Genomic DNA, 25,755 nt, shown 5'->3' on the forward strand with positions numbered 1-25,755 from the left:
AGGCTGGGGCGGCGCGCCTGCCATGGGAGACCCGCCAGGGCTCTCCCGGATCCCACTGCCACGGCTCCTGCTCCGTACCTCTGGGAGCGGGCTCTGAATGGTGGCAGCCAGGCAGCGATGTGCCAGCCCGCCAGCGATGAGCCGTGGGGAGAGGATTTATTTCTGTAAAGCAGAAAACCGAGTTTGCTTTTTGATCATGCAGGCAATCGTGCGTGCGTGTGGACTTCAGTCACGCGGAGAGACATAATTAGCCTGGGAGGTATCGAAGAACAGAAGAAGCCTGATACCGCGTAGTTAAGTTTAACAAAAGATAAGAAATAAAAGGAAGATGCTTTCACCCTGGCCCCTCCCCCCTGTGATCGCTTGCCTCCAGCTGCAAAGATGCTGTTGCTCGAAAGGGGCTGCTGGAGCTTTAAGAGCCGCTCCCCCCTCTCCTGCTCCCGACAATGGTCTGAGCCAAGCTCTGCTTCCCAAAGCAAAATTTGTAATATGCCATTTTTCCCATGGATGCTTCTCCTCTTCGCTGCTGACGAAGTGACCGAAGAAAATGTTGAGATGCCAAGCAGCCAGTCTTGACGGAGGACGGGTGCGGGCGCTTGGGGTTCCTCGGAGCAACGCCTGTGTCACCATTGCTGGGAAGATGGTCCAGGAGTGCTCGGCTGTGTGAGTCCCCGCTCGAAGCCGGTGGAGACTGCGGTTGTTATTGATCAAGTGAAACAGCAGACGCCGAAATAAAAGACACTAGGTACTGAACCTTCTATTTCTGAGTTATACATTCCCTCCCTAGCCCCTACACCCTCCGGGAGATGAGATGCAAATGCAAAATCTTGCTGTCTGCCTCTTGCTGTAGTACTTGTGTGGTATTTAAATGCATTTCTGTAATGGGAGTTGGGAGTTGTGGAATTCCAGACTAAAAAACATGAAGCCAACTTCTTTTTTTTTTGTGTTGTGGTTAAGGGAGATAGGGGATCAGAGAGATGACATAAAGAACGAATAGTTGGCATGAGTCCTTCTAAGGTACTGTGTTGACCACTCCTCCTGTGTGGAAGGAGTGCGGGATGTTTCTGTTAAAGGTGATATCATAGTTTAGTGGAGACTGGCAGGTAAGGAGTTAACTAGGAGGAGGAATATGCATGTAATGCAACTCAGACAATAGGAAGGATTTTCCTTATGGAATTACACTCTGTTGCCTAAGAGCGATCCTGCTGAGGACATCTGAAGAGACATAATTGCAGTAAGATCTGGTTTTATCAACCACTATATTTATTTAATGATTTGGAAAAAAATAGCTTGTAAATGCAAAATATTCAGAATGGTCCAATGAAATGAGTTTTCAAGCTGATGTCACTGTGAACAGGCTAGAATGTATGGTAGTTAGATTTCTAATTCTTTTTCCTGCAGCAAAATTACAAGTAACTTGAAATGAGTCCTCAACCATGATATACAAATCAAACATCAGAGGAAACAGAAAACAAGCTCTTAAAGTCCGCTATGGATAGAAAGGTGAGGGACTAAAATTAGATTCACATCTAAGGTGGTGGCCTTCAAGGTGAGCAAAATGAATGCTTATCAAGAGCCTTTGTCAGGCCCAAGCCAAGTATCTTTTTGTCTTACTCCTAGAGCTTCCCAAGTGAAAGAAGTCCAGTTGGTAAATTATTCCCGGACTAAATGAGATTGCAGAGGTGTTTGTTACAACATTCACTAAAAAAAAGATAAATAATTCCAAGACTCTTGGAAAATCTAGATAACAGAAGATAGGGTGGGGTCCAGTGAGAAGAAAGATGACAACTTTTTCATTTTCCACCTCTGTAACTCTATAGGTTTTGTTCCACAAAAATTTCAAGGTGTTTTAGAGAAAGTCAGTGTGGAGGACACACTTTGATACCTGGTCCATATATGATTATCAGTATGATCAGGGGAAAGTTAATATAAGAAAATTACTATCAATTTAGTTGGTAGTGGAGTAGCTCCTGAAAAGGAGCTTTATATAACTCTCAGCCAAGGGTGGCCATATCCTGTGCTGTTTGTTGGAATTTTTGTCCATTCACTTGTCTGGATGTTTAAGCTGAGCTGCAGAATTCCTAACTGAGCTAATACTGAGTTCACTCTTGATGGAGACGTAATGCAGCTAAGGCTATATATTTGCTGTGACATTTTTGCATACAGCCTGAAAAATCTTAATGCTATAACAGTGAACCACACTCATTCCCCCTTTTGTAGAACAGATCACTTTAAATAGTCACTGCTTTTTGTCAGATAAATGATGTGTGTTTAGAGGGGAAAACAGTTCATGATTTTTGGTAATGTTGTAGGCAATGATCATATAACATCCAGCATGCTCCCTGGTGTCGCACAACATCCATTTGGGATTTTTATGCCTCTCTTTGGAGTTAGTAAAATGTCAGGAGGTTGATGGTTTGTCTATGTTAGTCACTTTTCCAACCATCTGTACTGATCCAAACCATTGAAGTCCATGATGGAATTTCATGAATTTAAGCATTTTTTGGATTAGGCTCCATGCAAATGGTTGGAAAAAACACTGAACTAGGAACCAATCAATCTGTAATAGAATTTGTAGTAGATGGTGTAATAGATACACAATGGACAAGGAAGGCAATGTGTTTGGAGAATTTCAGTGTACTGCTTTGTAGGCTGTCATTGTGTGTGGCTGTGATACCTAAGGACTCGAGTCCAAAACTATTATTAGGTTTTGTTTCAAATTAAAAGAGTTCTAAAGTTACTACATTGCCTAAAAGTCTATTTCTATGGGGCATGTATGTGCTACAGGCATTTTAGGGGAAGTAGGAATTTGTCAGTATCTTACTCCCCCTCCAGAACCTCTCTGAGGGTTTGGGATAGTTGTAAGGTGCTACACAAGTTCACTATATGTTGTGGTCCTTGCAAGTTTTGGGCACTGTGTGCACCCTGAGCAAGGGAATTATAATGTCTGTTCTCTGGCTTATGATGAATCTAAGAAACAGTGTTTGTTAACAGTAAAATGATGGTGACTTAATGCATATTTCATTGAGGGACTGCTTCACTTACATTCAGAATATGGGGTAAAGTGATAAATTTTGTTCTGCAGAAGTACTAAGTTCAGTATCAATAGAGCTTTCTTTTTTCTATTTAAAGAAAAAGAAACATATTTTAAGTGTCTTATTTTTGTTGACTAAGATCAGTCAAGCATAGATTTAGTTAAGTTTTATTACTACCGTGCAAGTCAACCTTTTTCTGACAAGGAACACAAAACTTCCCTTTTATTCCTTTGAATAAAGAGGTACATAGTGCACGTTCAGCTACTAAGCTGAAGCATATGTCACCCTGTTAAGCCTTTTCTCTCTTTGCAGCCCTGGCTGCATGGGAAGTATTGCACCGAATAATGTACATGAGAGTTTATTCAGTTATCATGGACTTACATGGTCTTGAAAATATGAGACAGAGGTGTTTAATCCACCACATGCAGTTCCTAACAACCAGTGAAAGAAATTCCAGCTTCCTTGAGGCTCGTTCTTGGATACCTGTGTTCCATTCAACACATCTTCAGGTCGGATTAGATGATCTCCAGAGGTCCCTTTCAACCCGAACTGTTTTGTGATATCCTGACAGAGTGAAGTGGCTGTCCACTCAGTAGTGGGTTGCTGTTACTGTAGTTGTCTGGACTATTCCTCACTTACTCCTGAGAACTAGGATTGTCAATTAAAGTCTTAATTATCTGTTCCCCCTCCACTTCCTCCCACAACTCCTTTTCTGCAGTTTTCTGGGGGAAAAAGCCTGCAGCTCTCCTCTGGAGGCACAAAGAGCTGTGTGGCTTGCCAGGTGCATGGTTGGGCACCACTGGTGTAATCAAGTAGGATTTGAGGTATCAAGTTAGGAAACCAAGTTGGATTCCTGAAATACTCCTCTTTCATCTTTTCCTCCTTCTTTCATGTGGCTGGAGTCTTGGTAAAGGAATCCTTAAAAAATACTTCAGTGGGAATTTACTCAGTCTCTGCACAGCTGCCTCATGATGTCTGTGTACAGATGTGAGTTGACTCAATTCAACATCATGTATCTTTCTTTTGAAAAGAACCAAACTCTATGTTTCATGGTTCTTGGATTTGTTTGGTGGTTGATTTGTTTGACTGATTGATTAATTATTTTTTGAGAGAATGAATGTGAGATGTTAAGAAAGCTTACCCCCCACACCCCTCTCAATGAGAATATGATGTATTCATGTTTTTATTTATCCTCTAATGGCATAGTCATTAATATATATAGTCCTAAATATACCAAGCACCTCATGCCTGTATGTATATAGGAAACATTGACTTGATAACATATACCTTGAATAGGAACAACTTAAATGTTGGAATTTTGGGGAAAAACATTTATTTTCATTTACTGTTTCTTCCTTTTAGATTCTAGAAGGAGCATATACCACTTAACTAAAGTCATACTGTGTACTCTTGCCAAGTTAGGCTTCAGCAGCTTTTCAATTTTTATTCTAAAAATATTTTTTCATTATTTACTTTACTGTAGCTCACTGCCTAAGTGCAAAAACATAAAGCATTAAAATATGTCTTCAAACCTTTCTTTGGTTTAAGTAATTTGAATGGTAGGTAAAGACAATATAAATGAGACATAAAAGCTGAGTTACAAGACTTTTCAAACTTTTAAATTTAAAATGCTCTGAGTTGGGGCATCTTATAACCCAGTATAATATTTTCATCTATTTTTGTGTATATTTTCTTTCAAAGAGTAATTGCATACATTTCCAAAAATAAGCACAGACTTTTGGTTAAATTTGGATGTCTGAAGAGTATGTGTTCGTTTCCCATCCTCATATGGTTATGTTTACAGATTTCTCTGATTCTCTGGTTTGTGGTTTCTTTGGGGCTGTTTTGGTTTTGTGTTTTTGTGATTTTGTTTGTTTGGGGTTTTTTTTGTGGGGTGGGGTTTTTTGTGTGTGAGTTTTATGGTTTTGTTTGTGGTTTTTTTTTTCTGGGGGAGATTGGTTTTTTATGTCAGAGATTAGGACATCTAGTTTAAAAAATGATATCTGAAAATGTACCCATATAACGTCAAATATAACTGAGGTTTATTTTTTAATTTTAAATGTCTTTACTTTGAGCCACAATTTGATGAGCCACAATATGGCAGATTCTTTGTTTGCTTTATTTCAAAGTTTTCTTCAGCTTTATTTAAGTGTATATTAAATTTCAGAATCTCTGTGGTAAATGAGTGAATTCTTTGAACTTAAATCTCTCACCAGTCACACAGAATTATTCAGTGTGGAAGGGACTTTTGGAAGTCATCTGTGTCAACCCCGTGCCTAGTGCTGGACCATCTGCAAAATAAGATGAGTTTGCTTACTGCAGGTGAGCATGTTCAGTGCTCACAGTACATTTCTGAAATTTAAGGCAAATATTATGCACTCTATTTCTACTTACATTTTGTCACATCACCTGAAATTTATGAAAATTACTTTGCACTTTAGAATTGTGGCAATGCAATTCAAGGTTTCTGTTGTAAACTTCAGAGAAGGGATTCTAAAACTTCATGTACGTTGTTCGTTGTCTTTGTTCATCCTTCCTTTTCTGTTACTGTCAGCTCTGAATTCTTTTTTTTACTGATAGGACTCATCAAAGAAATATAACTGTATAATTGCCTTGTAGTGGTTGTTAGGAATGTATTGATTAGTGAAAGGAATACTACTTTGGATAACAAATATATGAACATAGAAGCTGGCATGTGCAGACCAAGTGGAGAGATTAAAATTGTACACAGACTTGATTAGGCATCTGATTTTCAGTGTGCACATGGAGTTGGATGAGGAACTAACAGCCTATTACACTGTATAAAACCAATTCAGAAGAGTAGAGGGCTAAGAAACTTCATCCTGAACTTTAATATTTTGGGGCTGGTTTTGGGCATATGATTATATGCAGTCAATCATATGACAGGGGAGCAGGATCTCAAACCATTGGCTGATAAACACAATTAGAAAACATGGAATATCCAGATGTCAGTTTATGACTGTTTGGTCTATACAGAAGTTATGGTTTAAAAAATCAAGTTGTATGAGCCTAACCAGTTTTTGGAGCAGTAAGAATGGAAGATAAAAAGGGAAGCTTAATGATGGTCCATTATTTATCCTGTTCAGTTCCATTCTCAGTAGAATTGATATCTTCATGATTTAGTAAGAACCATGTACTTGAGACAAATACCTGCCACGTATGCATGGATCTGCTATTCCTGAACTGTTCACATACCAGTAAGTCCAGGGTGCATCTGACCCGTGTATATGAAATTTGATTCATGCATATATAGGGAAATGTATTTGAGTTTTTTCAAAAGTTCTGCAAATTCACAGATCAGCCATAAAAGTGTGTGTGTGGCATGGTAGTTCTAAAGTGTATTAGAAGTGGGCCTGTCAATAGCCTTATTCTGAGCCTTTAAGAACTGCAGCACTGAATGTGGCTCTGTCTCCCCTACAAATACAACTGAAAAAGGCACACAGTTTTCACAGAAAGAATGACTAATTCCAGTTAATTTAGTACTAGAGAGATCATTTTCAGTGTTTTATTATTGAAATCCTTTCTATATAAAATATACGTTAGCTTAACATAGGTTTATGGTCTGTGATTAGTGGGACAAGTGTAGGTAGTTACAGTGATTCCTTCTAATTTCATTGTATGAAACATTTCAGTTGATTATATTATGAAACCAGAGTAAAATTTGGTAGGGTTTTGGCAGGTTTTAATCACCAAATTTTGGTTAAAATTCAGATTACATATAAGGAAATCAGAAATGTCCCTCTTCCCCCACTGGAAATTTAAAAATATGACTCAAATCTCTCAGGGAGAGTATCACCACATCAGCAATCAGACTAACTGATCATAGCAATAATATTTTTATTTTATGTTTCAGTGTTAATCCTTCAGTTGTTTCTGTCTGCATGTGTTGGCTTGGTCCTCTATGTGCTTTTGGTGTGTGCAAACTAAATTTCTTTCAGCTATAATGAAATTGGAAGCTTACTCTTAAATCTCATTGAAGGGGCAAGGGGGTGAAACCAGGCTCTCCAGAGATGAGCCTAGGGGTGGTAAGTCAGAGTTAGGGGTGAAATCAGTAGCCCAGCTGAAGTGCATGTACACCAATGCACACATTATGGGTAACAAACAAGAGGAGCTGGAAGCCATCGTACAGCAGGAAAGCTATGACATAGTTGCTATCAGAGAAACGTGGTGGGATGACTCCCATGACTGGAATGCTTTAATGGATAGCTACATGCTCTTCAAAAGAGACAGGCAAGGTAGAAGAGGTGGAGGGGTGGCTGTGTATCTTAGGGAGTCTCTTGACTCTATAGAACTTGAGGTTAGTGATGATAAGTTTGAGTGCCTTTGGGTAAAAATCAGGGGGAAGGTCAACATCCCAGTGGGAGTCTGGTATAGACCACCCAACCAGAATGATGAGGTGGATGAGTTATTCTATAAACAGCTGGCAGATGTTTCAAGATCACCAGTCCTTGGGAGACTTTAGCCTGCCAGATGTCTGCTGGGAACTCAACACAGTGGACAAGAGGCAGTCCTCCTCCCTCCAGTGAGGAGGTTCTTGGAGTGCATGGAGAGTAGCTTCTTGTCGCAGCTGGTGAACGAGTGTACCAGAGGTGAGGCCCTACCAGACCTGCTGTTTACAAACAGAGAAGGGCTGGTGGGAGATATGGTGGTTGGAGGCCATCTGTGGTAAAGTGACCATGAAATGATAGAGTTTTCAATACTCAGTGAAACAAGAAGGACCATCAACAAAACCTCTATCCTGGACTTCCAAGGGGGGAGACTTCATTGATTCCGGATGCTGATTCAGAGAGTACCTCGGGAAACAGCCCTTAAAAACAAAGGGGTCTAGGAAGGATTGACATACTTCAAGAAAGAAATCCTGAAGGCGTAGGAGCATGCTGTCCTTATGTGCCGAAAGATGAACCGGCAGGGAAGACGACTGGCCTGGACAGACAGGGAGCTTTTGCAGAAACTCAGGGAAAAAAAAGAAGTAAAAAGGGGCAGGCAACTCAAGTGTTTAAGGATGTTGTTAGGTCATGCAGAGAGGAAATTAGAAAGGTGAAAGTTCAATTAGAACTTAATCTGACCACTTCTGTAAAGGATAATAAAAAGTGTTTTTAAAAATACTTTTATAGCAAAAGGAAGGGCAAGGAAAACATTCATTCTTAATTGGATTGGGGGTGGGGGAAGGATAATCCCCAAAGATGAGGAAAAGGCTGAGGTACTTAACACCTTCTTTGCCTCAGTTTTCAACAATAAGGTGGCTTGTCCTCAGGACAACTGGCCTTCTGAGCTGGTAGATAGAGACAGGTTGCTAAATAGACCCCCTGCAGAGCCACTTAGATGCTCACAAGTCTATGGGACTGGATGGGATCCATCCTAGTCGGATGAGGGAGCTGGCGGAAGAGCTCACCAAGCCGCTTTCCATCATTTATCATCAATCCAAGCTCACCGAGGATGTACCAGCTGTTGAAGTTGGCCAATGTGACACCCATAAGAAGGGCCAGAAGGAGGATCCAAGGAACTACAGACCCGTCAGCCTGACCTCGGTGCCTGGCAAGGTTATGGAAAAGATCATCTTGAGTGCCACCACATGGCACCCACATCACGGATGGGGGATCAGGCCCAACCAGTGTAGATTTAGGAAGGGCAGGTCCTGTCTGACCAACCGGATCTCCTTTTATGATCAGGTGACCTGCCTGGTGGATGAGGGGAAGGCTGTGGATGTAGTCTACCTGGACTTCAGCAAAGACTTTGACACTCTTTCCCATAACATACTCCTGGAAGGGCTGGCAGCCCACAGCTTGGACAGGCACACTCAGTTAAGAACCGGCTGGAGGGCCAGGCCCAGAGAGTGGTGGTGAACGGTGCCACATCCAGTTGGCGGCCAGTCACTCGTGATGTCCCCTGGATCAGTGTTGGGCACACTTCTGCTTAATATCTTTACTGATGATTTCGTTGAGGGGATCAAATCTACCATTAGGAGATTTGCAGATGACACCAAGTTGGGGGGGAGTGTTGGTCTGCTGGAGGGTAGGAGAGCTCTTCAGAGGGACCTGGACAGACTGGAGAGATAGTCTGATTCCAAAGGGCTGAGGTTCAACAAGGCCAAGTGCTGGGTCCTGCACTTTGGCCACAACAAACCCATACAGCACTACAGGTTGGGGACAGAGTGGCTGGAGAGCAACCAGGCAGAAAGGGACCTGGGGGTTCTGACTGACAGGAAGCTGAATGTGAGCCAGCGGTGTGCCCAGGTGGCCAAGAAGGCCAATGGCATCCTGGCCTGGATCAGGAACAGTGTGGCCAGCAGGACCAAGGCAGTGATTCTTCCCCTGTACTCAGCGCTGGTGAGGCCACACCTTGAGTACTGTGTCCAGTTCTGGGCCTCTCAGTTTAGGAAGGACACTGAGGTGCTGGAGCATGTCCAAAGAAGAGCAACAAGGCTGGTGAAGGGACTGGAGCACAAGTCCTGTGAGGAGCAGCTGAGGGTACTGTGGCTATTTAGCCTGGAGAAGAGAAGGCTCAGTGGAGACCTTATTACTCTCTACAACTTCCTGAAAAGAGGTCGTAGCCAAGTGGGTATTGGTCTTTTCTTCAAGTAATTGGCAATAGGACAAGAGGACACACTCTTAAGCGGCACCAGGGGAGGTTTAGGTTGGACATTAGCAAGAAGTTCTTCACAGAAAGGGTGATTGGGTATTGGAGTGGGCTGCCCCAGGAGGTGCTGGAGTCACTGTCCCTGGAGGTGTTTAAGAAAAGATTGGATGTGGCACTTGGTGCCATGGTCTAGTTGACAAGGTGGTGTTAGGTTACAGGTTGGAGTTGGTGATTTCAGAGGTCTTTACCAACCTAGCAGATTCTGTGATTCTGTGTGATTCTGTAATCTGAAACACATCATCCTGTGGTTAGCCAAGGATTGATTTAATACATGCCCATACCATCAGAAGGCTCAGGAAACTTCAAGAACTTTTGTAACTCCCTGACATAATTCACTTCCTATATAAGGATTCAAATACATATGTACCCTCCTATCTTGTACTACTAAACCATGATTGGTCTGTTTGCTGACACTCTTCCTCTGTTTCTGCTGAACTTCTTTCTCTGCTTTACCTGCCCTAGCTTTTGTTGCAGCCCCTATTGATAAACCTCCCTTTTTCCTTTTTTTAATTAATTTAAGAATTCAAATGTGATCAGTATTTTGATTTCTTCCTGCTATCAGGCAGGAAATTCATAAAGGGTGCAGTAAGGTCCTGGTGAAGTGGCTCTATTCTTCAACATGTGCTGAAAGTCTTTCCTGGGAACAGTGTTAAATGATGGTTGTCTCGGGGCATTGAAAGCATCCCATCTGCTGGCAGGTTCATTCATGGCTAGGCTTCGCAAATGAAGATTTGGGAAGGACTCTACCCATGCTTGCTACAAGCATGCTGGTGGCTAAAAAGACCAATGCAAGATAGACAAGTCCGGTTGCAAAAGGCACAGCAGAAGGACTCCTTAGATGGTATCGACAAGACATGGTTCTTTCTGCATTGTTTTTTCTCCTCTAGAGTGATCCTGAGTGTGTTCTCAAAAGAAGCAGCAGCGTTGAAGATAGTGTGTCTCCAGACCTCCTGATTGGAGGCCAGAGCAGACCTGTGATGATGATCAATATGGCCAAGACTGAGATGTTGTTTCAGGGAGTTCTTGTATCTTCTCTTTGGGGCTCCTCTCTTGCGGCAGCCGGTGGCAAGTTCACCATAAAGCAAGATCTTAGGGAGGCGGTGGTCCTTCATCCTGGAGACGTGTCCTGCCCAACGCAGCTGTGTTCTCAGCAACATGGCCTCAATACATGTGACTGCTGCTTGTTCTAGGACAGATGTATTGGTCACATAGTCTGACCAGTGGATATTTAGGATTGTATGGAGGCAGCATTAATGGAAGTGTTCTAAGAGTCGCAGGTGGTGGCGGTAGATGACCCATGATTCGGACCCATATAAAAGAGTAGACAGTACAATAAAAAAATAGACAGTACAATTGCTAGCAGGTATAAGAATGATAAGTGCCAAATAAAGTTTAAAAAAAAGAAAAAACAAAAAAGACAAAAAAAAGGAATATTTTTCTAAAGGCAAGAAAACACAAATCATAGTAAATTAGAACAGCATGGAATACTATATCTTTCATGAAGAGCTATAAGAAATTTTTCTTTGGAAACCCCACAACAAACCTGCAGTTATTTGAAATTCTGTTCCTTTTTTCTGTCTTGTTGACTCAGGAGCACTCTGAAAAGCCAGGTCCCTTTCAAAGTTATTAGTGGTCCTCATTGCCTCCCACAAAAAAACTGTGTGAGAACATGACCCAGGATTCCCATTTCTCCTGCTCCTCCCTGTTCAAGATTCAAAGCATGCCTTTCTGTTACACCCTACCAGCATTTCTGATCTGGCTCAGGTTAGCATCTACTCTTTTATATTTCTCTCCACTCTCAAAGTGAGGGAAGGGAGAGGATGCATGTGGTTCCAATGAAATAATGGCATTGATCTCCGAACTTCCAGAAAGCAATGTACATCAACTGTCTTGACTGCAAGGACTGCGGTACCTTTTAAAGATTCTCCTGAGGTTGTGAGCTGGGGGAGAAAACTTCCAAAGAGCAACTGCCTACATCAGGAACAGCCCGCCCATTCCCTGCCTTCTCTGCTGTTTTAGTCACAGCCCAAATTTATTACTTGTGCTGTGTCAGGGTAATGCAGCCCAGGCATTCAAAAAAAGCACAATGCATGGTCCCCTCCCCTCCCTGAATGCAACAGCCTAGAGGGACAAGATGTGGTAATAGTGCCATGACCATCAACTCATAGATTCCATTGCTACACTACAACCGCTTACATATATGGCTTCTCACATCCCCACAATGATTATAAGAGGAGAATTTCTGTCTATTTGAATGCAAGATGCTGAGGTAGCAGCAGCTGTCTGCACAAGATGTTTCCCTACCTGTTCCCACAAGCTCACCAGCATGCATGCAAAATTGCGCCACTCTGGCTCTGCCACAGCCTGTGCATGTGCTGTGCCACTCACACCATAAGCCTCACCTGCATGTGCAGGACACTGGAAGTAATTTCTTGAATGATGAAAGTTCACTGATGAAAATCCCCTGGGACAAGAAGCACAGCCCATGAGATGCTGACAACTGTGAGCAGGAAAAGTTCAGGGACAATCTAAATTGTTTACTTTGGTCTTGAAGAATGGGCATGCATAGACCTTGGCCACCTGCTGCATACTGAAAAGTTGTGATTAAAATGAACAAGTGGCAGATGGCCTTGGAATTTTTTAATTATCCCTTTTCTCTCCTTGAACTTGACCATCCCAAACTGGTTAGCCACAGGTGGGAGCTGAGAGGAGATGCTGCACTAGGTGATGACCCCTTTCTGAGTGAAATATGCTTCCATAAGGCTACGAGAGGTATGTGGAGGCAAGGTAGTGGCTCCCTCTGCTGGCAGCGCTGCATCTCAAGAGACCTGTAGACAGCGGGCAAAGCAGTTAACAGCAAGGTCTCCCACTGATTCCCAAAGCTTCTTCCCATACATGAATGGAGATTTTGAGATTTACATAAGAAACGTTATAATTGAAGCGTGGGACCAGGTGATATTGTTTACTCTGCTGAGGACAGATTTAAGAAACAAACAACAGTGATTCTGTTCCTGATAATTCAATTTGCACAAGATATCACAGGGATGTAATTAGCAGAGAATTTCTAGTTCTTGACCTCTTACTGAACAAGCTCACTGGAGAATAATTTCTCCTAAGGGTGGGAATAACTAGATAGAAAAATAGATTAACCTGGTGTTAAGGCAGCATGATATGGGATCAATGGTTAGCCTGAGCTGTACTGTAGAATTGCCTAGAGGATGACAAAATCTGGCAATTAGTGGCAGATATTGACATCAATACCAACAACTCAACAATGAAATTAAGTAAGAGAAGGGAGAAAATCAACAATAAAGGAGACTACAATTGCAGAGGAAGTATTTTCTGTCATTTTAAGAGAGTATTATTTGCAAAACTGTTAATTTAAGTGTTCTGTTAATGTCCATCTCCTTCCAGTCAGTCTTCTCTCAGTTTAGGAAGCACATTCAAAGTCTTTGCTGTTTGGATTTAGTCACTGTATTTAATCCCTGTCTATCGACCATCTGATTAACATTGAGCACAAATTTGAAAGAGGGAACAATGCAATAATCTATTAACTGTGTCCATGCGACAGAGTTAATTCCTCTCACAAAATCTCCTCAAATGTTTTCTGTACTGAAGAGCTTTTCCTTGATTTGTTTTCTTTTTAAAGAAATGATGTGTGAAGTGATGCCAACGATAAATGAGGACACCCCGATGAGTCAACGGGGGTCCCAAAGCAGTGGCTCGGACTCGGATTCTCATTTTGAGCAGCTGATGGTGAATATGCTGGATGAAAGGGACCGCCTCCTTGATACTCTTCGGGAGACACAGGAAAGCTTGTCACTGGCACAGCAACGCCTACAGGATGTCATCTATGACAGAGACTCCCTCCAGCGACAGCTGAACTCCGCGCTGCCTCAGGTACGTAGTTGATAAAGATGTTTTTTGTTTAGGTTTGGCGATTTTTTTACTTAATACCACTTACTTTAACCCTAATCAGGATTTGTTCCTTGAGGCCTAAATTTTGCTCCCATTGATGTTGGCTGCAGAACTCCTGCTGATTAAATAGTATGTGATTTGACTTCCATGGGACCTGTCTTCAAAGTTAAGAGTAGGAGTAAAGCAGTTGACTTCAAGGAGAGCAAGATGAAGGCCTGTAGCTACTGGTTCTTTTGGCTGTTGCTCTAGCATTTACTACAGGTGAGAGAACATTTAAATCAAAGATCTAATGGTGGGAACAAAAAAAAAAGAGGATGTTTTCTAGATACTATTCTGGATAAGAGTTTCTAAAATCAAATAAAACCAACTTATGTAGGTTAAATAAGGTTCTACACAAAACCACAAAAACAACTATCTTAATATTTAAATTCAATTATTTTTAAATAATTATATAAATTTAATTATCTAAGGTTATCTTGGTCTTTCTTAGGATCTTCAAAATTAATTACTTCAGTTAAAATATTAATCTGATATATATTTTAATATTATATATCAATAGAATTATTTATTTAATATACTAGAATTAAAAGCATAGAAACATCTTACTTCAGTCTGTATATGTGGCCAGAGGTATGAAACATATCATGTTTCAAAATGCAGTTTTTCTCCATGTTGTTATCTTTGCATCTCTCACTGTAACTCACTAGAGAAAGTGACTGTAGCCTTACCTGCCTGGTTCAAGTTCTATACATGTTAAGACAGTGGTTAGGGTGGAATGAAGACAGTGTGTAGTTGGAATAAAGAGATGGTAAGGATGAATGAAACGAGTGAGAAAATTTTTAAAGATAGAAAAGAAAGAAGGCATCCACTGGAGCAGGGAACAGCAGCAGTTGCTCAAGGGCTAACCCCCGTAGGTTATTGGAATATCTTGGGATAGGACTGAATAAGAGAGAGACACTGTAATCATTTGAAGAATAGCATTAGCATTGACTTGAGCATTAGCTCCAGACAATAGGAGTGACTACAGTTGGCTTGGGACAAACAAAAAGGAGTAGCAATGATCTTGATATACAGTAAAACCAAGGGTTTTTTTAAGTTTTTCTCTAATTTGTGGGCAGCTGAGCTTCTTTTCTACTGGTGTTTCTCCATATAAGAGTGTAAAAGAATAAGTGAAAGAGAGCATAAATCCTTTATTCAAGGATTTATTGCTAGAAATCTGAAGAGAAGAGGGCTTTCTGCATCTGTGTAACATTCAATAATAAGCTTGAGTTATTAGGTAATGCTGTTACAACTGCAGCTGTTAATTCTGTAGCCAATTGCTGTAGATGCCTATAATTTTTTATACTGGTCTGTACTGCAACAGAACAATGTGCAGTTAACTATATCTTTCAAATCTGAGTTACAGAAATACAGTTGTCTTCTTAAATGCTGTGATTGAAATAAATTTTATTTCCATTAGATTAGCAGTCTTAACTTTATGAACATCTATGTTTAACTGAATAGCCATGTTTAAGGCAGGAGGAAAAAAGTGAGCAGGCAATTACAGATCAGCTGAACTAAACGTAGTAACAGAAAAGACTTTAAAACTTATTTTGGGAAAAACTAGTAATATGTCAGAAAGTTAACTTAAAAATATGACTAGGGTTTATCAAAATTGTCTTTATACAGAGTAACTCAACATGACTCTTTGGTACCAGATTTGTTAGGTTAGGGAACGAAGGTATCCCTAAAACAGGTATCTTTTGAAGCCCCATTTAAATTACTAACAGATGCAAAGTACGTAAGAGAAATCAATATAGTAATTAGTAAGGTAAGTAATAAAAGAGAGAGAGGAAAACTTTTCACTTACAGTTGACTGACAGGATGGAAGGAGGCTAGTAGTAGTAGCTAATTAAGATTGTGTTTTGAGATCAATTTTTGTTAATCTGACCACAACAAGAAATAGCATGCTTATATATATATATAACAGTTAATAACAAAAATTTATGTTCTGATCTTTAGATAGCAATAGTAAAGAGGGAAAATATATGCTATACAATGGTTTTAGGTAGCCAATGGGGGCTGGGTGTAAAAAAGGCAAATATAATTGTGAAATGTATTACGTAAGATATTGCTATTGGAATTAGGTGAGTATTAATGCAGTTAAATTAAGGGGTGGTTTGAACCTTTTTTGTCAGGGTTTTAGCTCAGTAGTGATTGAGAACCAACCTCAAATTGGAAGAGCTTCAGAAAAAGACTGCTAGAGGAAAGAGACAGTAACATATTCTACTTGAAAAGAATGGTTAAGTTTTCTTACTTCTATGAAAAACTTAGTTGAGAGAGACTATGTGTGATTTCATAAATTTTCTTGGAAAGACAGAAAGATGGAATGACCAAGTAAAGATGAAAGAAATGTTTTAAGCCAAAAATAATGTTTATGAAAGAATAAATTATTATAGGGTACCACTAATAAAGATATATCATTCATCAAAAGAAGGTCTTGAATTATGAAGGAATGACATCTTTTTTAAGCAAAGACAAGTGAAAACCTCAAACTGTTTTCAAGATGAAGGTGGTGTGAAAGACATTATATATTGTACTACCTTTGGTTAACCTCTGAACTTGACCCAGAACACCCCACCATGTTCTTTATTTCAGACTTTATTGTGGAGACATTCTATTTGTGTGGGAACATTCCACACAAAGAATGAAACATGAGTCTGAATATTTTCACTTAAAACTATGAGAATTATGTGATAGTACAGTTAAACTGAGAAGTGTTCTGTGCATAATAGGTTTTCTCTTACTAAGAATCTAGCTCACAAGTGATCTTGTTTATTCTTTGCAAAGCTTCCTGTTGACAGCAGAAGCCTCTAAGGAAAGTGTATTTGGATCTGCACTGCATGTTTCCTTACAACAGGAATTTATTGTATGTAGGTCATGACTTTTGAGTCCAGCAAAAAAAAAAAATTGCTAAATACAGTACAACTCCACTCTAATGGGGAAGCATAAGATCTAAATATTTAACAGTATGGTTTTATTTTGTTGGAATAAAATTAAGTCTTTTACTGTAGCACAAAAGAATTGTTCTACTAGAAAGGTTAGTAACTGTATTTAGAAATGGTAACTCATGTTTTGAGTGGTAGAAAGAGGAAAACGTTCAGTTACAACTTCCTCAAGCAAATTTCACCATAATCTTCTCTGAGCTAAATTGTCTAGAAAATATCACCTATATTACTTGCCTTGTAAAAAAGCTGGAAAAATACAAAGTGTGTCATGGTAAGGCTTATAATGACTCATAAGAATCATAAGAGTTATAATAGTTATAAATGTACTCTGATAAACAATGCTGAACTAAGCTTATTTTGTGGTTATTTTAGTGTTTCTTTTAGTCTTTCAAAAAACCGTTTCAAGATATGAAAATATGTTTATTTTGTTCATTAGTAATGTATTTGCTCAGTGATTTACTTAGAAATTAATATTCACAGAATCACAGAATAGTTGAGGTTCGAAGGGGCCTCTGGAGGTCACCTTGTCCCACTCGTCTGCTCCAACAGGGTTACTAAGAACAGGCTGCCCAGCACTGTGTCCAGATAGCTTTTGAATATCTCCAAGGGTAGACTCCACAGCTTCTCTGGGCAACCTGTGCCGGTGCTCAGTCACCCTTAGAGTAAAAAGTGTTTCCTGATGTTCCGGAGGAACCTCGTGTTTCCATTTGTGCCCATTGTCTCTTGAATATTATATTACGAGAAAGTTCTGATTTTATTGAGCATTTATGTTAGCAGATTTTTTTTTAAATGGCTATAACTCTTTTGATGATCTGATCATCGGAATCTACACCTATGCTATTTCTTTTATAGAACCACTCATTCTGACTAGTAAAGCTGACTAAAAGTTAAGCTCTCAGTATTAATCACATAGAAACTCATTTTAAAAAGGGAAAATTAGGCCTTTCAGAAAGGGTAATTCATTCCATATCATGAAATCTGGAAATGCTCTGGATTTGTTTGGTTGAGTTTTTTTCCTTGTGACTATAGAATATGGCTGAGTTATAGAATCCTAAAGTAGTTTGGGTTGGAAGGGACCTTAAAGATCATCTAGTTCCAACCCTCCTGCCATGGGCAGCGATGCCACTCACTAGATAGGTTACTTAGGGCCCCATCCAACCTGACCTTGAACACTTCCAGGGATGGGGCACCCAGGACTTATCTGGGCAACATGTTACAGTGTCTCACCATCTTCATAGTGAAGAATTTATACTTGCTATCCAATCCAAACCTACCCAGTTTCAGTGTAAAGCCATTCTCCCTTGTCCTATCACTATATGGCCATGTAAAAAGTCCCTCTCCAGCTCTTCAGTTCCCTGGCTCTTCCTTTTTATCCTTTTTAAAAGTGGGCTTATGTTTCTGCTTTTCCAGTCAGTGGGAACTTTACAAAGCTGACACGACTTTTCAAATAAGATGGATAGTGGCTTAGGCACTTCATCCACCACCTGGGGATGCATCTCATCAGGTCCCATGGATTTATGCACCCTCAGGTTTCTCAGATGTAGATAATCTTAAACCTGCTCTTCTCCTACAGTGAATGGTTCTTCATTCTCCCAGTCCCTGTTCTTGCTTTCTGCAACTTGGGTGGTGTGGCTGGAGCACAGCGCCTAGCTTGCCTGCTTAGTTTTTAGATAGCTAAACTTACATGAGTTGAATTTCATTGTACATGGGTATAAAACCCTCTACCTTTAAAATGGACCTTTAAAAACTAAACCAGTCCAATTATGTTATTCTTTGGTAGAGATAATTGAATAATTTGTGCTGAGAGAGAGGGCATTGGAACTTCATTTTGTTTTTTTAAAAAATTATTTCATTATATTTATTTCCAGCAAGTTAGAGTATATTGGTATTCCAGTGAATCTCTCTGATGATCTAAACACCTAGTTCTAGTTAAATTTAAATTCTATAAGATGTTGCAAAAATATTTTTTTCTCTCTAATAATCTGTTCTTTCTAGATATAGATAGTAGAATTGTTTGGAATGTGGGACTGCAATGCTAAAAAAAGAATCCTTTGATATCCCCTGGCACCCCATAGATTTCAACTAAATTGTAGTTGTTAGCTACAATAATTCAGTAATAAAATCAGTAGTAGAAACATACTGGTAATCATTAAGGTTTTATTTCATCTAATAGGATACCACTCACTTAGAAATGCTTACTGGAGGCATGATAGAAGGAAAAATCCAAAGAGGGAAATGTAATGACCTTGTTTTATTGAACCAGTTTATGTAATTTGATCAATGTTAACCTTTAATAGGACTGTGATTAGAGAATTTTGTTGATAGCCTTGCAGATTCTTTCAATACAATGAACAATGAATGTTTTACTGGCATGGACAAGAAAGGTATAGGGGGACAACTGTAAGTCAGTAGGGCCTTATTCTGCAGTTGTATTTTCTGTTTAAATGTGTATGCTTATAGTCCGTGGATACGAAATAGTGGCATACATATAGACACATATAATAACATAGATACAAAAATAAAATAGCCCACTGGGAAAAAATACGGAGATTTTTAAATAGTAATAATTAAAGTAGATTTTGTTCATTTAAGGTTGGACACTTGCTGAGCGATTTAAGGTATTTACTGTTTGGTGAAAATAATAGTCTGACCCACAGTATTGTTCTTAAAATGTTTCTTGTTCTTATGATGAAAATGGAATGATGGCTTTTTTCCTTGATTTATTTCTTTCTGGCTATGCTGAAGAACATGGAGTACAAATGGCATCCTGTATATTTGAATGAATAATCAGTACTTTTTTTGAAGTACTAAAAACATCCTCTTGTGTTAAGGACTTCTGTAAGTTCTCCATCTATTTTCTTTATACTGCAAAATTATGCATTTTTTCCTCACATTTACAGAGATTAATTTAAAAATAATTCCAAGTAGTCAAATTGAGATCTATCCCACATGTCTTAGGCGAAAATTCCAAATTTTCTATCTCAGAGCTCCAGTGAGAAACTCAATATTCATGTGTAAAAATTAAAGCTTAACCCAGTGTTTGTTGCTATCTCTAAATTTCTACTGTCATAGAGAAAAATTGTTCAGGCTACTAAATAAAAATATCATAATTTTTAATTGTTCTGAACCTATGCAGTTCCCTCTAAAATCAGCGCAAGTAGCAAGTCTTTGTGATGGCCAAAATGAGTTTAAATTACTAAAAATGAACAGAAATATTTTCATAAACAAATTAGAATTTTTGCCCTTAAAAGACAGACTGACTGCATTGGTGGTGTAAGAAAGACAATGCTTTAGCTGGGTCCTCTGTAGACTGTCCTTTTTTTTTTAAATTGTCATCATATTCCCAAGAGAGCACAATCATAGGTATAATTATACATACTAGTAATAACTTGAATTCTTTTCAAGTATGAGTTTATTTCCTTGCTGTTGTAAAGTTCCGTGTATTCAGTAGCATATTGCAAAATATTTATAAGCAGAAGAGTTTCTCCTAAAAGCATTGGAGTTTGTAATTAATACTTGATGACTGAAGAAGAGTGATGCAACAATCCAGAGAAGAAAAAACTGGGATATAAGAAAAAAAGAGCGAAACATAAATATTTAGAGGAGGAGGAACATGTGGTGAATGCCTGAAGCTAGCAACAAGACTATGTACTCCCATTTCACTCTATATCTCCTCCATAAACATGGATATCAATTATTTTAGCTTGAACCACGTACATCAACTGCTGCATTAACTATTGATGGCTCATTATCTGAATGTTTATAAAGACATATGAATGAATATGTGATAAAAATATAATGGTGATGGTCAATAGAATAGAACACAGACGGTTATGCAAGTCCCTGTAAATGTAGCAGTTGCCATTAAATTGTAGAGACCATAGTTTTCGTAACAGCTATAGTCATTCCTCTCAGTGTTTAAGAGGCATTTGGACAATGGCCTTAATAGTATTATTTAGCTGGGTCAGCCCTGAAGTGGTCAGGCAGTTGGACTAAATGATCCTTGTAGGTCTCTTCCAACTGAACTATTCTATACAGGGGGGAAAAGCTGGAAAAAATAATTCAATTTTATAAAGCTTACCTCTGTTAGTATACTCTTTACTCATGTCCTTGAAAGTGAATGGTAGAGGCTGAGACATCATCCAAGAACATCTTGAAAACACATATTCCTTCCTTTATAATTTCTCTATTAAAAGCAAGGGAAATGCAGAATATTTGAGAATCAGAAGATTTCTAGAAATGTCTTATTCAGGCTATCTTCTATCTTAACAAATATTTACCTATACTAATGAGTATTTTCACAAAACCATAAAATTGTGTTAGGGGCATAGGGTTTTTTCTAAAGTATGGATAATTTAGCTATCACTGAAGTCTATGGAGTTTTCCTGTTGACTCTGAAGACAGCATGGTTTTTTGTATTGATGAATATGTATCTTTTATGTGATCCCCAGGAATGTGAACTTTTATGGATAGAAGTTAAGGGCCAGGTAGATCAGTAACCTTATTTTATATAATATAATATTTCTACAGTCTACTCAAGAATCTCCTCCAAATCATCATTTGCTGAGTATATTTTATCCTTTATGCATAGGGTTTTTCCTAGTTAGTATCAGATTACAGGCTTTGGTGGTTTTGTGTTTTTTTTGTTTTTTTTTTTTTTCATTACGGTTGATCAGCTGCATTCTTTACAATGTATGTGTTCTAAAAAAATCTCAATTACACTGTGACAATCAATTTGTTATGACAGTGAATCTTCTGTCAAAACATATAATATTAAATAAATCTTGGAGACTTAGAGTAAGGTTCTTTGTTTTATGTTGGTTTATTTCAAATTATGAAGTAACCAAAATTACAGATTTGTTTTTTTCCTATTTTTCCCATTTTTTTTTTAATGAGACTCTAAGCAGAAGGGAGCATAGCAGTAAATAAAGGGAAGGAATAATAATGAAAACGTAATGCACAAGTAGATAAACCATACTTCTGCGTCAGAAGGGTAGAACTCCAGAAGAAGGGTAGAGCGAAAGTCAGTCTGCACAGGAAGTCCTAAGGCAGAGTTCAGGAAAGTCAGTAGGGAGGTTTTTCCATTTATTTCCATCAGTGACACAACTACTCCTTAAAGAGCAAGTGATTAAGGAACAAACTCAGCAAAGGGGCAGAGAGGAACCTGTGGGTGCTGGTTGTCAGCTGCCTGAATATGAGCCAGCTGTGTGCCCAGGTGACCAAGAAGGCCAATGGCATGCTGGCTTCTGTCAGAAATAGTGTGGCCAACAGCACCAGGGAAGTGATTGTCCCTCTATACTCGGTACTGGTGAGGCCACACCTCGAGTGCTGTGTCGTTCTGAGCCCATCACTACAAGGACGTTGAGGTGCTGGAGCACATCCAGAAAGGGGCAACAGAGCTGGTGTAGGGTCTGGAGCACTAGTCTGATGAAGAGTGGCTGAGGGAGCTGGTGTTGTTTAGGCTGGAAAAAAAGGAGGCTCAGAGGAGACCTTATTGCTCTCTACAACTACCTGAAAAGAGGTTATAGCCAGGTGGGGATTGACCTCTTATCCCAGGCAACCAGCAACAGGAAGAGAGGACAGTCTTAAGCTGCACCACAGGAGGTTTAGATTGGACATTAGGAAGAATTTCTTCACCAAAAGGGTGAATAGATATTGGAATGGACTTCCCAGGGAGGTGGTAGAGTCACCATCCCTGGAGGTGTTTAAGGAAAGACTGGATGTAATACTTAGTGCCATGGTGTTAGGTCATAGGTTGGACTCAGTGATCTCAGAGGTCTTTTCCAACCTAATTGAGTCTGTGATTCTGTGATCAAAAGTGCTCCTGGACACTCTTACTATCAAAATAAGGCCCATGAGAGTATCCGAGTCTCTAGTGCAGAATTTTGATTTTTGTATTTTTTTTCTGTCATAATGACAAAAAATGTATAGGCATTGAACACTGAGATAAATACTCCATTCAGAAAATTCTGATCTCCTGGGAAAAAAAAGTTACTCTTTCTTTGGTACTATGAATACAAGTGCTATCTGGGCAAAAGTGTTTTGGAGATGGAATTTGGAGGCTGTATTTATACACTAAGTTTGTGTTTTATACTTCCTTTGTTTAATAATATCAGATTGACAGTGGAAATAATGAAAACCCAAGACACTAAGATATGCTGAACACATTTGCAATGTTGTCTTTTCTAAAAGATCAGGGATGAATACTATCTCATATAATTGGTGTATAAGCATATTGTTATATGTCTTTGGTCAAAACATGTAAAAGACAGTACTTGTGAATTGATGAACATTACGCAGATATAACTGTCCCTATTCAGTTAGTTTTTCATTAGCAGTAAAATCTTGATATCGGAAGTATTCCAAGAAAAAATGAGTTTTTTTAAGAAAGAGAATTTCTTATTGTTCATTAATTTATAGACATTCATGTCCAAATACCTTACTATAATTTGTCTTGCTGTTTGTATCTACGATAAACTAGCATAAACTTTGTCAGCCAAAACATATTTAAAATTCTAACCCCTTATAATGTGGAGAATAAATCAGTTGTCTTATCCCATCTCTTTATCCTCTTTTACTGAATATTCAACTAACTGTTTTAACTCTTTTTCCTTTCCATGTAACTCTACTTAGGCTCTTAGCTATAATATAAATTTAATAGTCTCTTGTATTAAGAAAGAAATGTGTATTTATTATTCTGTAGTCCTAATGATTTATTTTCAGTGTGAACTACTATTACTTCTTGCCTCAACTATGGTGTGCTGTTACAAGCATACAGCCAACAATTTAGTAGTAACTCATAGATATTGTATATAGTCCCTACAGAGGCTCAATTGCCAGATTTTAGGAGGGTTTTTTTACTGAAAATTGTAATTTCAAAAAATATGTCATAAATTTCAAAAAATGCTTTCAAGAAACAGCACAGTTCTTCACAAACTGAACCTGTCTGAGCCTTTATAAATTCTCAGATTAAGTCTTCAGAAAAAATACTGTGAATGGGCAGATTTTTTTTTTCCATGCAAATAGAAACTTCTGCATACTTTATAAGGATCAATGAAGATTACTTGGGAACCTACATCTAAGCCTGAAAGCTGATAATCAGACTTCCAAAACAAATGGTTATACAAGATCTCAAATAATCCAAGTCAAACTTGCAAAAATGTGTACATTTGCCACTAGAAATACCACTACATGTATTTCTGATTTCACTGTTTCAGCTGGGTACAATGCTTCATAATTTAGTCATGCTTGAATCTGAGCCATACACTGATGCTTATTTTCTGTTTGAATATATCTGTGCTAATTTTGCTTCCTACTTGTGCATTACAGAGCTATGATAGCTAAGAAGATCAGTAGCAATGTAAGATAATAAAAAAATCAATGTTGTGATATATGTTAGAAGATACAGGAAAAGAAATTTTCTGTAGCTAGTTGTTATTTGTATTCTCAGACGTTATAGGAATAGAAGTGAGAAGAATCACTTTTGCCTGGACAGAATAAACCAGAAAGTACTTATCTTCTAGAAGAATACTAGCAGATAGATCTGAAACATCTGAAATGCTGCATTTTTGAGTCCTTCAGCATGATGTCTATTTGTTTTTCAAAGTAACTTTCCTCTGCTACCTAATTAGCATGATGATAATGATGTGCTAAGAATCTCCTTAAAGTAGTCACAAAAGATTTCGTTTACTCTTAGTAATAAAGAAAGAGTGTACACTTACAGATGTTTATAGATTTATTTTAAAGATGACATCCAGATAAGAATAAAATTCTTCTTTCTCACTGGTTGTTTGAACAAACAAAAAATATTCATATGGCACTGAACTGAATGAAAGCATAAATTTTCTAGACCTATACTTTAAGAACTTTTGTAGCTTTCCAGTTCTTTGATTTTTCTGGAAATGGGGGAATGACCTCAGGCATAACACATAGGCAAGTGTTGCCAAGTTCTTTACCCCATATAGTTGGTTTCTAGAGTGTACACATACCAGCTGCTCACAAAGAATTGTTTAAGCGAAGGCTGAATGAGAAGAGGTAGAAAAAGACAAACCCTATACTGTGAGATCTCCAGAATGCTTTCCCAGACTTCTGTCATTTGCAGCTGAGGGCAGGTTTTCAACTTCAGCCTATATGCTAATCCTAAAATAGAAGTGCTTGCATTCCAAAAGTGATCTAGTTAGTTTTGAGCCCATGTAAAATTAAAAAAAAAAAAATCATAGCTAGAATGGACTTCCACCTACTTTGGTTTTTTTGTTGTTGTTGGTTGGTTGGTTTGGTTTGGGCTTCTTTTAAAATTCATCACTTAGAACTTCACTGGCTGATATCCACACCTCCAGGAAGACCTATAAGAAAAAATCAGCCACAACAAAAAAAACCTATTTAGATATTTATAAACATGCCAGTCTGGTACATGAATGTGCTTGTCTGAATGCAAGCAATGAAATAAATATAAGAATGCATATATGATATTAATTAATTACAAGCTGCCGATTCAGATGCACTTAAAAATCTGAAAATGTATGTGACCATGTCCAGTAACAAGTTAAATTTAGTGGACTCATCCACTGAAATTTCTCCAAGTAGGGAGGAAAAGTTAAAAGGTATTGATGCTACTGAATGCAAAATACTTTAGTGGTTCTATTAATGATCCTGCTTCTGAGAAAAGTAAGAGCACATTATACATTGTCCTTGCAATAATTTTCTGTTGTCACTTTTGCGCAGAACATATCCTTGAGTAAGAAGGTAACCTGCCTACCTTGTCTTTTTCCATGAGTCAGTTGTGACTCATGATTATTGTACATTGTCCTCCAGAAGTGAGTTATTTTGTGAGTATAAAGTGTGCTATGTATGAAGAACTGTGGCATAAATCAAAGCCACAGTAGATATTATTAGAATATGCACATGGAATGTTGTACAGCAGCAGAATTTTAAATGGTTTGTGGCATCTTCTCATTTGAAAAGGATGATGCTCAACATGCTGAAGATGAGTAATATATTTCTTTTTCTGACAGGGTGGTAATTCTGTAATGTAGTAGTATGAGTTATATAATTTTATTGCGTTGTACCCTTAGTATCCTTCAGGATCTTTCTTTTAATTTCTAGTAGCTAAATCCATATTCTATCTATTGGAGACTTGAGGTTCTTTTCCCCTATGCCTG

At 38.6% G+C, this 25,755-nt stretch overlaps 1 protein-coding gene across 13 annotated transcripts in view; it reads left to right on the forward strand.

The window, feature by feature from the left end:
• Positions 1-392: 392 nt before the first annotated feature.
• Positions 393-25,755, forward strand: part of PPFIA2 (PTPRF interacting protein alpha 2) — a 329,493-nt gene continuing 304,130 nt past the window's right edge. For 4 of the 13 annotated variants that reach the window (XM_051795691.1, XM_051795696.1, XM_051795695.1 and 1 more), the window contains exons 1-2: positions 400-745; positions 13,342-13,592. In XM_051795691.1, coding sequence (XP_051651651.1) covers positions 13,344-13,592 — 249 coding nt within the window. In that variant the 5' untranslated portion in view covers positions 400-745; positions 13,342-13,343. Of the gene's footprint in view, positions 746-13,341; positions 13,593-25,755 lie in introns of all 13 variants that reach the window. The other 9 variants (XM_051795699.1, XM_051795701.1, XM_051795702.1 and 6 more) reach the window with 5 other exon arrangements.

This window comes from Manacus candei, unplaced genomic scaffold, assembly GCF_025592945.1.
Source record: "Manacus candei isolate 608988 ecotype Guabito, Panama unplaced genomic scaffold, ASM2559294v1 h1tg000043l, whole genome shotgun sequence".
Lineage (NCBI taxonomy): Eukaryota > Metazoa > Chordata > Aves > Passeriformes > Pipridae > Manacus > Manacus candei.